The sequence below is a fragment of the Bos indicus x Bos taurus genome, chromosome 13, assembly GCF_003369695.1.
Source record: "Bos indicus x Bos taurus breed Angus x Brahman F1 hybrid chromosome 13, Bos_hybrid_MaternalHap_v2.0, whole genome shotgun sequence".
NCBI lineage: Eukaryota > Metazoa > Chordata > Mammalia > Artiodactyla > Bovidae > Bos > Bos indicus x Bos taurus.
In genome coordinates, this window is record NC_040088.1 from 18,463,216 (window position 1) to 18,479,742 (window position 16,527).

General features: G+C 40.2%; 1 protein-coding gene across 3 annotated transcripts in view; it reads right to left on the reverse strand.

The window, feature by feature from the left end:
- PHF20 (PHD finger protein 20) overlaps window positions 1-16,527 on the reverse strand; it is a 128,779-nt gene that overhangs the window by 84,807 nt on the left and 27,445 nt on the right. For all 3 annotated transcript variants that reach the window (XM_027558665.1, XM_027558666.1, XM_027558664.1), the window contains exons 3-4: window positions 1,369-1,540; window positions 164-248 (exon numbers count right to left, since the gene is read on the reverse strand). In XM_027558665.1, coding sequence (XP_027414466.1) covers window positions 164-248; window positions 1,369-1,540 — 257 coding nt within the window. The remainder of the gene's footprint in view (window positions 1-163; window positions 249-1,368; window positions 1,541-16,527) is intronic.

The following is a 16,527-nucleotide window of genomic DNA, read 5'->3' on the forward strand; positions in this document are numbered from 1 at the left end:
GCTTTCTCTCCATTTATAATTTCTTCCTAACTCCTGACATAGTAATTAACTTAGAGAGGATTCCAAGGCAATAAATACATACTAAAAATACACCATCAAATTCAAATATTATAAACTCACCCCTAAGTCAAGAGTAAAAACAATTACAACTCAAATGCCTTACCATCCTTGTTAACAGCAGTGACTTTGGCTGGGTAAAAACGACAATCAGACCAGCAAGCAAGGACCTGCTCATTTATTTGAAATTCCTAAAAAATATTAAAAAACAAAAAAGATCCTGTTACCAACCCAATTTCATAGGATATACATGGTAACCAAATTCATAAGACAGGCTGAAATTGACAAGGGCAGGAAGGGGAGATGGTTACTGGGATGAAGATGTTTCTGCTGTTCAACACTAGGAGTCAAAACAAAAGGGCTAGACACAGCGTTTTCCCATTTAAGGAATTCTGGACAGGCAAGGCACAGCACTGATGATAATTCTATCTTGTCCCTGAAAGTGCATCTAACAGCCCAGGACCACCAGGGTACACAAGTACACAGCTTGGAAGGAGAGAGGCTGTTTCATCTCGAGGCAAACAGCATTCATGCCACCTAATGCCATCTATCCTTCTAGACGGTCTTTGGACAAAGGAGGCACTCCTTCACCATTAATATTTCATACTGCTTTCCCAGTACACAGTTTGCATTGATACATTTTGTAGAATGAATACCCAGCAGCCAAACTGGGCAACAGTGAACAATCTTAAACTGGGAGTGGGGAGGAGGGGGAAAGGCTAGCAAGAGTTCAAGTTCCCTGGTCACGGTTAAAGTGGAAAACAGAATCCAGGGCTGAGTCAGCTCCAAAGGCAGCAGGATTTCTACAGATGTCTCAATTCCTGTTTAAAAAACTGAAAACAAATACTTTGTCCTTCATTTTGAAGTCATAAAAGTACCAGACATAGTGATGAAATTTAAAAAACAGGAATCCAGTCCAGTCAGTTCCAAGATTTTCAAGGGCTTATTTAAAAAAAAAAAAGCTAGCATAATGCTCCACATGGAATGACTGCTTAATGATCAAACAGCAGATGAGCTTAAAAAGCAATCTAAAGGGATACAGTGGTATAAAAGAGAGAGATCAAGTCTCCATTTATCATCAGTGCAGTCTCAACCAAATTAGTTTATGAGTTGTCACGTCAATCATGTCATACACACAGATGACAACTGAGATTCTTCAACAACCCCAAGAGGCCGTGGAGATCTCAAGGTTGCACTCCAAGCCTAAATAAGGACGGTCCTCAGCTCCTACAGACTTTCACACTAAATATCAAAGACTCAGCCCAATGGCTGAGCCTGCTCATCACTGAACCGCCCGGATTTGTTACTCACAGATGATCCTTCCTCTTCATGCAAGCCCTCTTTCCTCAGCTGTATTTTCTCTAAAGGACGTAAATAAGGACTGTCCCAGCAGAACCACTCATCATAACGATGGTTCCAACGCTTGAAATGGATGAGTACTTTTCCTTCTTCGTAATCAATATCTTCTATGTGAGCTGGATACCTGAGTCAGGAAAGAAAAAAAAAATTGAAATGCCCTTAGTATCCACCTAAAATAATCAAAATGATATTTTTCCAAACCTCTTACCAAAGAAGTAGATCTCAAAGTACTAAATAAAGCCTATCATTTAGCAGTTCTCTGTCACTGTGCCAAATCGAAAATCATGGAGGCTAACAGACTTGGGATTCAAATACTATCCTGGATATTCCTTAAACTGTGATTAAATTAGCCTTTCAGAGCCTGAGTTCTTTCATGTAAAGCGGAGGAAGGATACACTGTGTTGTAGTGTGAGTCAAACAAGACGACATATACACAAACCTGAGCACAAGAGAGGCAGGAAGCAAACAATTAACAACTAGATTGTATTTTACAGGTGTCAAAAAATTAGAATGATTGGCCAGCCCAGACTGTGTTAGTCTCAATTTTAAGAATTTTGTAATCTATGCATTGGAATATCATGCAGTTGTTAAAAAAAGAAGACGGCTCTATGTCATGATATGGAAAGCTCTCCCAAGATGAACCATTAAATGAAAACAGTGAGGTGCAGAACACTGTGGATGGTAAGTAAACTACTGCTTATTTTTTTAACAAGACAAAAAAGAATATACGTATTCAAACATGCTTAAATATGCCTAAAACATCTGGAAGAATACACAAGAAACTAACACTGGTTACTTGTAAAATCTCCAATCACTCTTCTTCTAGACTGAGAGCTAGGTAAACCAACAAGTATATTTGCTTGACTTACTTGAAACTGGTAATCAAGGTCATGGAGGTCTGTGGGTTTGGAAGCAACTGTCATGACAAGAGCCAGTACTTCAGTGCAGGACTGCTCAAACTTTTATGCAATGCAAATCATCAGAGAATCTTGTTAAATGCAGATTCTGATTCAGTAGGTGAAGCTAAGTAAGGCCTTAAAAGCTTTAAACAAGCTCCCAGGTGATACAGACATGCTGGTCTATAGCAGCAAGGATTTACTGTCTAGTCACTGACTTCTTGAGTGTCAAGTAGCAATGGTGGGGTGGGGTGGCAGGAGCAGTATTGACTTCCCAACCTCCAGTTCACACTCCAGGGGTGAGTCCTTCAAATTTAAACTCTAAGGCCAGTCCCCTTGAGTCCCACTCCTCCAAGTTCTCCAACAATTTTCTAAGGACCCAATTACTTATGTTAAATCCTTCTGTGGTTCAAGTACCCAGGATGGTTTCTGTTTCCAGCATATAAACCTGACTGATACAAGAGGGGTACTGGGTATGGGGCAGGGAGGGGCAAAAGTGGGAGGGAGACCCGTTGGCAATACACCTTTTAATACTTTTTCATTTTTCAACCATATAAATGTATTGCTCATTCCAAAAATAAGTAAATGATTAAAAACAAAGGAAAACAAATATGCAATTGTTCTCTTAAACACATCTGTATTGACCAGAATGCTATTCTACACTGAGAAAGTTTAGATTCTACCAATTTGCATTTTCTCCCTACAACTTGGACTTGCCCCATTACCTTCCTTTCTTATATCTAACACTCAATACCCTACTGTCCTAACAAGTATGTGCTACCCAAACTAACAGGCCTGCTTCCATTGTGTCCTCTTCAACCCTACACTAGTATCCGCTAAGGCAGTTTACTTGGAGTAAACCAAAACACAATAGGATGCAGATACTGGGCATTCAGTGAACATCCAGGAAATGAATTCCATTCTCCCTATTCTTCCCAAAGGTTGGGTGTCCCATCAATTCTTCAATCCCAAGGCTCGCTGACTCCAGCTACCCACCCCAAGGTCAGTCACTCTCCAGCTTCAGGCCCCAGTCACTTTATGTGGGTATTTCTCACACAGGACTAACAGGGTATGCTTTTAAAAATTCCTAATTGTATTATGCATACATTAATTGCTCAAGAAATATTAATAAAAGGAATAAACAGCACTGAAACTAGTCTCCCTACTCCAATCCAGCTGATACGCAGCTGCCATAAATACACGCTATCTTGACAACAGACTAGCTGACCGTAGGAGCTGGTGAACTGAGTAGTGCACTGGCAGGAGAGAAAAAAGCTTCCCAAAGTCTATCCCTCCCTGTAAAATGGGGAGAAGGATATGCATATGTCAGCTGTATTCCTCTTGATCTCTCAGTCAGCGAGCCTACCACAGATTAGTAAGCCTCCAGAACTCAGTCCTATTCAAAGGCCTTTCTTTACCGGTTTACTATCTTGAGCAATAGTTAGCAAACAGGTCTTTGGACCAACACACAGAATTAATTTTTCATAGAACCAAATTTATTTAATTTATAGAATTTTCCTTTATACTAAGATCAAATTCTTTCTAACTTTTTGGTGCTTAAACATACTTTTCAAATTTAAAAGATGATAACTGTTTTTAATCCTTACTAATATTATGCAGTCGTACAAAGAAAGTTCTCTGTGTACTGATTTTTAAAAATCTCTAAGAAAAGTGGGGGGAAAAAAACAACTCAAGATGCAAAACAGTACTAAATGCACTACCATTCATTTGGGAGAGAGAAGACAGCCAATACATTCGTACCTGTATTTTACAGGGCTATCTCTGGAAGGATGATCAAGCAACCCGATTTGCCTCTTAGGAGGGGAACTCTAGTTAAGGAACTGGAGAGGAAGTATGAAACTTATTTTATTCAGTGTATATCCTTTTGTTTTGAATGTTGCACCATGAGCATGCATTAAATATAAAAAATATAATTAGATATTTGTTTTAAATGTTCTTATTTGGCAAAATAAGAAGCTGGCACTTCAGGACAACTTCAAATTCTTTTGAATTTGCACTTGGTCAGTGCTTTCTGAAAGTCTGGTAAGTTTGGATCCATAGAATTAACTGCAAAACCCTAGGATAGCAACTCCACTGTACACAGATTATGAAAGACCTCAGGGCCCTTGGCTAGACAAAAGCTACTCCCTTGATCAAAAAACTTCACAGGGCATAGGCAGCTCACTGTCTACAGACTACACAAATCTCTCCAGGTGGATCAAGAATAACCCAGGGGTCAATAAGTCTTCCTAAGGAGAAGGTGGTTCTACTTCTGTAAAGTGTGACAAGGATGTAAGTCACTCATAGTGAATGGGGAAACCCAACTGCAATCCAGAGAAGAGAGAGGCAGTTATCTTAGGGATCAATCCGGTTGAGACCTGGTGGATCACAATTATACAGCTGCCTTGGGGACAGCTCAGATTCATCTGTCAACAAATCTTATTAAGTGACTTTGATCTGGCCAATTTCAGGTCTCAGAACATTATAAAATGGATATGGTTCTGGTTTCTGTCTTTAAGAAGAACCAGACACCAAGTAAGTTTTAAAACTACCAGATGGATAGACATTTTCCCAAGATGGAAATGTAGATGGCCAACAGGCACATGAAACGATGCTCAACATTGCTAATCATCAGGGAAATGCAAACCACCCCACAAGAAGCTATTACTTCACACCAGAATGACCATCATCCAAAAGAACACAAATAACAAATGCTGGCAAGGGTGTGGAGAAAAGGAAGTACACTGCTGGTGAGAATGTAAATTGGCGCAGCCACTGTAGAAGACAGTACAGAGGTTTCTCAAATACTAAAAATGGAACTACCACATGACCCAGCAATTCCACTCCTGGGCATATATCTGGAAAAAAAAAAAAAAAACGAAAACACTAATTCAAAAAGATACATGCACCCCAATGTGCATAGCAGCATTATTTAAAATTGCAAGATATGGACGCAACCTAAGTGTCTATCAACAGATGAATGGAGGGAGTTCCCTGGGAGTCCAGTGGTTATGATTCAGAGCTTTCACTCCTATGGCCCTGGGTTCAATCCCTGATCAGGGAACTAAGATCCTATAAATCGAGAGGTGCAGCCAAAAAAAGAAGAAAGAAAGAAATATTTATTTTTAAAAAACAGATGAATGGGTAAAGAATATGTGTGTTTGTGAGTATATATGTATAATGAAAAACTACTCAGCCATAAAAAAAAAGAATAAAATGTTGCCATTTGCAACAACATGGATACCCTTAGAGAGCATTAATGCTAAGTGAAATAGGTCAGACAGACAAAGACAAACAATGTATGATATTACTTACATGTAGAATCTAAAAAAAGCAACAAAGTAATGAATATACCAAAAAAAGGGCAGACTCACAGACAGAACAAACTAGTGATTATGGGAAGGGCAATGCAGGGATGGGCAGGTGGGCGGCACAAACCACTGGCTGTAAGACAGGCACAAGGATACAGTGTGCAACACGGGAAACATAATCGCTATTTTATATTACAATAACTGCAAATGGAAAGTAGTAACCTTTAAAAAGTATGTAAAATTTTTTAAAAATTAAAAAAAAAAAAAACTACTAGAACCAACAAGGCCCTACTGTATACCACAGAGAACTCTATGCAATATTCCGTGATAACCTATATAAGAAAGGACTCTTAAAAAAAGAATGAATTATGTATATATATAACTGAATCACTTTGCTATATACTAACACAACATTGTAAATCAACTATACTTCAATAATTTTTTTTTAAACTACTAGGTACATGAAACAGCTGATAATCAAGTGTTTCTTACTGACAAAAATCATAATTTTATTTCATTCAATCTAAAAATTGAAACAACCACAAAGGAAGCTGGAAAGCTGAGGCAAGGTTAACAAAAGAGGCAATGTGAATGGAATCTGTATAGACAGAAAAGGGGAGAGAAAATTTCCAACATGTAACTAACAGCCATGATGAAACTCTAATTTCCAGACTAACATTGCACCTGGGAGTCATATTCCTAATGGAAATAATAGCCAGAAAGGAGGAGACATTGAACACTAAACTGAAAAAAAATTAGCTCTGGGGAGGAGAGAGGGATTGGGAATAGCCAAGAGACTTTTGCTTATAGTTTTAATTTTTACAAGAATTTAATTACCTGTGTAAGCAAAAATAAATACTTTTAAATTAAAAGTTTTAAAAAATATTTAATGGGCAAACAATAGCTTCATGGCTGTTGAATTTATATGCTGCTGGAGAAGGGAATGGCAACCCACTCCAATATTCTTGCCTGGAGAATTCCAGGGACAGAGGAGCCTGGCTGGCTACAGTCCATGCGGTCACAAAGAGTCAGACATGACTGACTGATTAACACTTTCACTCTGGGACATCCACAAAACAGAATATTATGCAGCTGTTAAAAAAAATGAAAACAAACTATGAATTGACAAGGAAAGATTTCCAAGTTTTAGAAGGCAAACTATAAAATTACCTTTTGTTGTTTCAAAGAGGAAAATAAGAATATATACTTGCTTGGCTTGTATTAAATAAAGAAATACTGGTAGGATGGACAGAAATTAATAAAACTGGTTGCCTTTGGGAGTTGAATGAGTATAGGGTAGAAAAAGAAGTGGATGCAATAATTCTCACTGTATACCCTGTCACTGTTCTGACTTTTTGATTCTATTCAATCTCTATCCAATTGATTATCAATTAAAATCCTTTGCATTTCCCAGGCAGACTACCATTATCATATTCAAATTATGATTATACTGTCTCACTTTCAATTCTGATACCTGCCATTTATTTTTCTCATTTATGACATTGACTGGTGTTTCTAAGATGATGTTGAAAACTAGCAGATAGTTGACATCCTTCTCTTTAATGAAAATGTCTCCAGTGTTTCATCATTAAAGATTTCTTATTAATGCCTTTAACCAAGTTCATGAAGTTTTTCTCTATATCTAACTTACAGAGGGTTCATCAAGAATTAATAAATTTTGAGAATTTTCAGCCTTTGTCTAAGTGATTATATAGGTCTCTGCTTTTATTCTATGGAGATAATGAAATAATACATTTCCTAAGTTTAAGTTATCATTACCCTGCTTAAAAAAAAAAAGTCATATTTGATTGTGTGAATCGTTCATTTAATAAATATCTCTTTGGTCTTTTTAGCATTTTATTGACTAGTTTCGTGTCTCTTTTATAAGCAGAATTTGCCCAAGTTTTCTCGTATTATGCCATTCCTGCCCAGTTTCATTCAGGCTACACTAACCCCATAGAATGGACTAGAAAGCCTTATTTCATTTTCTGTGAAACTGCCTACTCTGGTGTGTTTTCATAAGATAGTTATTAATCTACCTTTTCCATTATTTTTATGTTACTAAGCTGGTCAAGTTTTCTTGAGTTTATTTTGCCTGTTTAGGCAAATAAGAGTTTGATCATCAGATACAATTCAGATGTTCAAAATCAGCAGTTTTCCTTTGAAGAAAAGAGCTCAAGAGTCAATAAAAACATTTCAACCTAAAGCTACAAACAGTATTTTTACATGACCAATACAAGCACTAGATTGCTAAGCAGTTTATAGGGCAGAAACTATGCCCTATAGGGTCCATTATTCAAACATGCCTTCATTTGGATTCTAGACAATCTAATAGGTCCTGAAGACACAAAACAAATAACCAAACACCAGGGCTTCCAGGATGGCAAGGGCCCAAAGAGAAGTTTGGTGGGCTCCTTGGAATCCCCCACTCCTCTGCCCAACTACCGAGACCAAAAACACTCTTGATTTGTGGAGAGAAACAAGCAAAGGAGGATAACTCTAGAATTACCTGGCCTGCCTATGCTCCAATAACCAGAGCTAGATGGAAGAGAGGCACTGTCTCTCTGGGGAAAGCCTGGGCTAGACAGTCTGAGTTTCTGCCCACTCTCCCCTATCTCCCTCTAACACACCTAAACAGACCCTTCTCTTTCCAAAGTACATTTCCTACCACTCACCTTCTAATCGCTTCATTTAGCTTAATCTGCTTCCTCTGTTCACCTTCCCCAGAAGCAGCAACAGAGTCCACTCTATAGGAGTCCACTGTAAACTTTTTCATCAGGTATTGGAGGGGTCGGGAAAGAGACTTTAGAGAAGAAGACTTAGCACTTGGGGTGAACCTTAAAAGATGAAGAGAGCTGTTTGCTAAGTGTATAAATTTCTTCCAGAGTGTTATATTTTAGGCATTCAATAAATGTTCATCAAATGTACTTATAAAAAAAGGTTTGATTATGAATACCTAGAGTCACAAACGGAGAAGGCAATGGCACCCTACTCCAGTACTCTTGCCTGGAAAATCCCATGGACAGAGGAGCCTGGAAGGATGCAGTCCATGGGGTCGCTGAGGGTCGGACATGACTGAGCGACTTCAATTTCACTTTTCACTTTCATGCAATGGAGAAGAAAATGGCAACCCACTCCAGTGTTCTTGCCTGGAGAATCCCAGGGACGGGGGAGCCTGGTGGGCTGCCGTCTATGGGGTCACACAGAGTCGGACATGACTGAAGCGACTTAGCAGCAGCAGCAGCAGCAGCAGAGTCACAAAACAGCAACAGGAATATATACACAGACCACAATGAATTACCAAAACAAACCAAGAATATCCATGCTGTAGATATCAAAGAGATAAACATATCCCAGTACAGAAACTGTCAAATTGGAGGAGATATACGCACAGGTGCTGTGGTCATTATGACTCAATTACCAAAAAGCTTTTTTCTGAAGGCCAAAAATTATTAAAAACTCATCTGTCTAAAACTCAATTTGGGGGAACACCCTAGTGGTCTAGTGGTTAGGATTAGGTGCTTTCACTGCCAGGGCCCGGGTTCAATCCCTGGTCAGGAAACTAAGATCCACCAAGCTGCGTGGCACAGTCAAAATAAATAAAATTAAATTAAACTTGGAAAAGTCATATAACCTAAACTTCACAGTAACTTAGGTTACTATGGTGACCTTAAGCAAATGGTAAAACTGGTCACTAAAACAAGCCACAGAAGGCCAGTGTAGCCAATCAAATGTAAAGAGACAAGGAGAGGGACAAAAATTAGAGAAAGAGAAATTCATCAATTCCTCTGACATTTTCTGAGTACCCACTCTGGGCCAGGAAGTGTGCCAGGGTTTGGAAATACAGAGCCAAATCTATAAAAACCTGTGATCACAACAGCTTACAGAGGAAGAAAGACAATGTTACAAGGCACACTGCGCCTTTGATTTCCTCAGACATACACATACCTCCCACACCAGGTCTGTTCACTTCACCTGAATCACTTCCCCTGTCTACTCTTCCCAGGCAACAGCCTTACGCCCTGCAGCCTCAGAGTCTCTGAATATATATATCTCGAGTAGCCCCCATCTCTTTCCAATCTGTGTCAGTTTCCTCTTTCTTCCTTCATAAATAACATTCACCCCAATCTGCAATTACTTCATTTGTTTCTCTGCCGACTTGCTTACGTTCACGGCCTGCTTTCTAGGAGATTACAGACACCCCTAAAGACATCTATCTCTCATTCACTACAGTATCCTCAGGAGGAATAAATGTGTATTTCTATATAGACAAATAATTGTAATTAAGTATCACAGGTGCAACTAAGGAAGATTGTTTAAAGTAGAATAAGGTACTGAAGAGCAAAAGGCTAGTTCTAGGGGGGAGAGGAAGGAGGGCAAGGAAGAAGGGGTCAAAACAACTAGTGAAAATGAGACACATGACTCAATTCTGAAAGATGAATCAGCATTTTCCAGGTGATCAAGAAGGCAGTAAGGCTGAAAGTCTTCCTGGGAGAAGGTGTAAAATAAGTAAATCAGCACAGGTACAGAAGAGAAGCACAAAAGAAGGTAAGGATGTACAGAAACTGAAGGTGAGAAAAGAAACAGCAACCCTGTGTAGAGAACTATGCAGGAACCCCATGGATTCCACCCCTATTGTACAGATGGGCAGCCGGGCCTGAAATGATTGTTGCCTGATAGCAATACATGGACCCCCGGGTGTTCATGAACACAGTGCTGGTGGTCCACGAGGTCTCCTTGAGGAATGTTTTATTGTGCTTTTCCACAAATCTGTACCATTTTTATTAGAGCTTCCCAGCTGAGATGCCACAAATGAGCAGTAACATGAAAAAGGTTGAGATGTACTGATCCAGATGACTCCCATATAATCAAGTACTACTAAGGAATTTTAGTGTGTGTGTTTGCAATTAACCTGGCATTGTATGATCCCTCTCAAAAGGTAGATATAGTGGTTTTAAAATATGTCTGCAAATTTTACATTCCTTCCCTCAAAAGGTGGAGCCTAATTATCCTCCCATTGAATGTGGCCTCATTTCTAACAAATAGCATATGGCAGCAGTAATGGTGTAGAACTTCAAGTCTGGGTCCTAAAAGTGCGGCAATTCTACTTCTGGGTAAATATACCCTGAAGAATTGAAAGCAGAGACTCAAACAGATATCTGTACTGACGTTCATAGCAGTACAGATATTACTTAATAGTCAAAAAATGGAAGCATCAACAGAAGAATGGATAAACAAGATGTGGTATGTCCACACAGTGGACTATCACTCAGTCTTAATGCTGATATATATCCTAAAACACAGGTGAACCTTGACAACACTGTTGTTGTTCAGTTTCCCAGTCGTGTCCAACTTGTTATAAGCCCATGGACTGCAGCATGCCAGGCAATCACAAGAGGACAAACTGCAAGATCTAGAGTAGTCACACTCATAAAAACAGAGTTGGATGGTGGTTTCTAGGGGCTGGTGAAGGAAGAAGATGAGGAGTTACTTTTTAATCTGTATAGAGTTTCCATTTGGGAAGATGAAAAAGTTCTGACAACATAGAGAATATAGCCAATATTTTATAATAACTATAAATGGACCATAACCTTTACAAATTGTGAGTCACTATATTGTACTCCTGTAACATATAAAAAATTGTACATGATTACACTTAAATAAATGTATTCACATTTTAAATAAATAAGTAATTGTGGAGATGGATGGTGGTGATGGTTGCACAACAACATGAATGTACTTAATGTGCTGCTGCTGCTAAGTCGCTTCAGTCGTGTCCGACTCTGTGCGACCCCACAGACGGCAGCCCACCAGGCTCCTCCGTCCCTGGGATTCTCCAGGCAAGAGTACTGGAGTGGGTTGCCATTTCCTTCTCCAACTTAATGTACTAGACATTTTAAAATGGTTTAAAATGATAAATTTTATGTGTATCATTTTAACACACACACAGCACTGCCACTTCTTAGGTTCCCCTTTCTGGGAGAAGCCAGGTGCCACATCATGAGAACACTTTAGATGCCCTATGGAGAGGTTCACACATAGCCACAAGTCTCCCACAAGCAATCAGCACCAACTTAGGACAAACATAAGATCTCACCCAGAGGCTGCTCCTGAATTCTTGATCCACACACTGAAAGAACAATGGTAGTGTTGTTTTAGGCCACTAAATTTTGAGAAGATATGTCAATAAATAACTAACATAGAAGTATTTTGCCCCAATGCTACTAAAAGTGAGATCCATAGATAGTATATAGGTTGGAGGCACCAGTCCTCATGTTTTTTGCATTTGAGCCACACTGCTCTAAACCACCAGAAAACTCAACCTACCCTGGGGCTCCAAGGAAAGGAGAGGAGAGGACAGTTGCAAAGTGAAACCCATACCAAATGAGAGGGACTAACTCTAGCTGCACAACCAGAAAGGCAGAGAACAGCCCAGGTCTAACACAGAAATACAACCCTGGCTTTTGTACACAGTATATGACCTCAAGTCCCAGGAAGGCTTAATGCTGAGAGTCTTGGCTGCTTCTGAGTAAAACTAAGCTGCACACTGTGCACATGCTTAAATTAGAGCTAGACAGCGCCTGGCAGAAATCTGTCTGGTCCCCCCACATACACACCAAAAATACAAACTGAAGAACTGCTGCAGAGGGAAAAGAGGAACCAAAAGGGATAACAATTTCCCTCTGATTTCCTACTCCCACTACTAGTCAGCATTTCCTCACATGGCTATTCATAATCAACGTGAGCAGTTTCCTCTAGGGGCTATATACAGCCTCTACATGTATCTCACAGGATTTTTACCACCATCCCATGAGGACTTATGGAATTGTTAGGATCACTGCACCTGTCTTACATGTGTGGGAATGGAAGCTCAAAGAGAGTGACTAGGTAGAGGTGTAACAGAGATCACTGTCCAAATCACCTCACTAAACCCAGTGAAGAGACTTCTGCTCTTAATTTGACTTCACATACAAATATCCTTGTACTAACATAGGTCCACAGAGGTGTCTTTTGTGTTACCTACCTAATGGCCTACCTGGTGGTAGCTGATAATTTGCCTGAACTTTGCCCCAGGGGTTGGGCAGGCTGCTTCCAGATTCTTCCTTGTATAAACAGCCTTTCTGCAAACATACAATAATCATTTACTTCAAGAATCAGAGTATGCCACTCTATTCCTGGCTCAGGGCACAAACCAGAAGCAAATGATTCTTATGCACAAAAGTAACATTCTAAGCCATCTCCACCCTTTGTGGAGAGGAGACGGGGATGGAAATCATATTCAGGGTAAAACAAAGAGCTGACTATTAAACTACAGAAAAACTGTACTATTTTGGATGTCTTCTTTCTCTATCCCTTCACCACTTTCATTCTTCAACATCTGACACATCTAACTCTGAAAATGTCTTGAATTCATCTCTCCTCTCTATGCTGATCCTTTCCCACAATTGAACAGTCAGCTCTTGTTGCTGTTTTTCAGTTGTGTCTGACTCTGCGACCCCTAGACCACAGCATACCAGGCTTCCCTGTCCTTCACCATCTCCTGGAGTTTGCTCAAATTCATATCCATTTGTTGATGATGCCATCCAACCATCTCATCCTCTGTCGCCTCCTTCTCCTGCCCTCAATTTGACCCAGCACTGGGGTCTTTTCCAATGAGTCAGCTCTTTCCATCAGGTAGCCAAAGTATTGGAGCTTCACCTTCAGCATCAGTCCTTTCAATGAATGAATATTCAGGGTTGGTTTCCTTTAGGATTGACTGGTTTGATCTCCTTGCTGTTCAAGGGACTCTCAAGAGACATCTCAGCACCACAGTTCGAAAGCATCAATCTTCGGCACTCAGCCTTCTTTATGGTCCAACTCTCACATCCATACATGACTAATGGAGAAACTATAATTTTGACTAGATGGATCTTTGTTGGCAAAGTCATGTCTCTGCTTTTTAATATGCTGTCTAGGTATGTCATAGCTTTCCTTCCAAGGAGCACATGTCTTTTAATTTCATGGCTACAGTCACTGTCTGCTTGTTTTTGAAGCCCAAGAAAATAAAGTCTGTCACTATTTCCATTTTTCCCCACCTATTTGCTATAAAATGACGGGACCGGATGCCATGATCTTAGTTTTCTGTTCTAAGCCAGCTTCTCCAGTATGCCTAAGTAACTCCTACACTCTTCTATCAGTCCTGGCAAAGGGCCAGATATAGAGACACTCAATAAATGTTTTGTGAGTGAATAAACACCACCACTTTTCTGCTCCTATAAGGGATTGGACCATGTCTCTCTCCTGATTAAAATCTTGCCCAAACTCCCACCACTCCTGATCTATCCCTCTCCAGACTCTGAGAACATACCACGTTCTGTGAACACTCAATACTTCTGCTCACATTGTGCCTTCTGGCTGCTCTCATACTTCATTCACATTCTGGAAATCTTATCCTTTAATCTCACTTCCTTGCAAATACCCTTAACTTCCTGGCCCCTCTTGTCCTACATCACACCTGCCTGGATAAACCCCAACTGTAGGACAACCCACTCCGGTATTCTTGCCTGGAAAATCCCATGGACAGAGGAGCCTGGTGGGCTAGTAGTCCCCGTGGTCGCAAAGAGTTGGACACGACTGAAGAGAGTTAGCACACAGGCATGTAGGTCCATCAGATTCTCCACATTTTCCACTCCTGCACCCAGGCAGCTGAATGTTAGAGAATACACACATGCTGATGGGTCTCACTTTAAATGCACAGCCACAGAAAGTAGTTCCTCTAGGAGTGAGGGGACTCTGTGACTGGATATGGGAAAAAAAGGTCTTCTAAGAAGCCCAGAATGTCTCTATCTTAATCTGGGTGGTTACACAGGTATATACATGAATAAACGTTCATCAGAATACACAGTTAAGGGGCATCCCTGGTAGTCTAGTGGCTAAGAATCCGTCTGCCGATGGAGGGGACACAGGTTGGAACTCTGGTCTGGGAAGATTCCACATGTTGAGGAGCAAGTGAGCCCGTGCACCACAACTACTGAGACTGTGCTCTAGAAGCCGGGAGCCACAACTACTGAGCCCCTGAGCTGCAATTACTGAAGCCTGCGCCCTAGAGCCTGCTCCACAAGAGAAGCCACCCCAACAAGCTTCTCCACAAGAGAAGCCTGAGCACTGCAACTAGAAAAAGCCAGCTCGGCAACAAAGACCCCATTTTAGCCTAAATAAATAAATAAAATTTAGGGGAAAAAGAAACATAAAGCAAATCCATGTAATGAAAAAATTTTTCTAACTTTAACAAATATAGTACCCTGGTGCAGGATGTTGACAATGGGGAAGACTGTAGGTGTAAGGGCAAGAGACAGGGACTCTCTATACTTTCTGCTCAGTTTTGCTATGAACCTAAAACTGTTCTAAAAAATAAAAAAAAATTTTAATCCCCCATACTCACTGCCAACTCTCAAATTTCTACCTCTAACCCAGGGCTCACATCTAGATGCTTGACTTTTATTCAACCATCTGCTCAACATCTCCATTTGGTGATGAAAAAGGAATCCCATATTTTAAATGTCTAAAATCAAACAGCTGGTTTTCCCCATTTCAGCAAATATTCTATCAATACTTTGACCAAAAGTTCTTGGAGTCTTCCTTGATTCTCCTCTGTCTCTCAAAACATCATCAGCAAATCTATTGGCTATACCTTTGAAAAATACCCAGACTCGGATCCCTTCTCATCATCTCCACCAATGCTTTTTAGTTCAAGCAACTATCACCTTAAATTCGACTGCTGCAAAAGACTCCTAGGGCTCTCCCTATTTCTCCCCGTGCCTGCCTACTTTTACAGGCATATTACACACAATAACCACAGCCACTTTTAATAACTGAAATCAGATAATGTCACTTTACTGTTTAAAATCTTTCGATGACTTCCTATTACACTTACAATCAAGTCCAAAACCCCTCCTCGGGCCTATCCAGCCCTGCTGACAGCTGTGGGCTCATCTTCTACCTCTGGCCCCCTTACTCTTTATTCTCCACCGACTGCCTGAACATGCCCAGTATGCTGTGCCTTGGCTGCCTCCACCTGGAACCCTCTTCCCCTGGATATCCCTCACTCTCTTCAGATTTATGCTCAAATGCTTCCTTGTCAGACAGATGTTCCCTGAACATTCTCTACATTGAAAAGCTCCCATCATAGACATACCGCGTCACTCTCTGTCCACTTACCAATACTTATTCCTCTTCATTTATCATCACCTAGTCTTCATGGAATCGATCTGTTTATTTATGGTCTATCTACCTCCACTGGAAGGTCAATTCCTGAAGATCAGGGTCTATGTCTAGCCTAATCATCACTCTTCTCCAGCATCTAGCACTGTATAAATGATTTGGCATCAGTCATCTTTTGGAACTCTTCTAAAATTCCTACACACAAAATTAATTGTTGTTTCCCAGGGATTTGTACATGAACTCTGTACAGAGTAAATGTCACCCCATAATATAATTAATTTCAGGAACTTGACTCTATATCCTAGGTACAGAACACAGAATGGGGAATCAAAGCCACACCTTGTCAAGCTCAGAAGCCAGACTATCTGGATTCAAATCCCAAATCCATTACTTATCAGTTACGCAACTTCGGGCAACGTACTCAATTGCTGTGCCTCTGTTTCCTCACGTATAAAATGGTAATAATAAAAGTATACACTTCATTGTATTGTGAGGATTAAATAGGGTATAGGATTAGGGTTAGGGTTTAGACTTGTGCCTAACAGAGTAAGTCACTCATTAAATATGAAATATTAGCAAAGATATAAGGATGACAGGACACAATTAACAATCCTTGGCCAGCAATGCTACAGCCAAAGCCAAATACTTCACTGGCCTTAAACTTCTTGAGGGCCCTACTAGCTGAAGGGAATAATTTCTCTTTA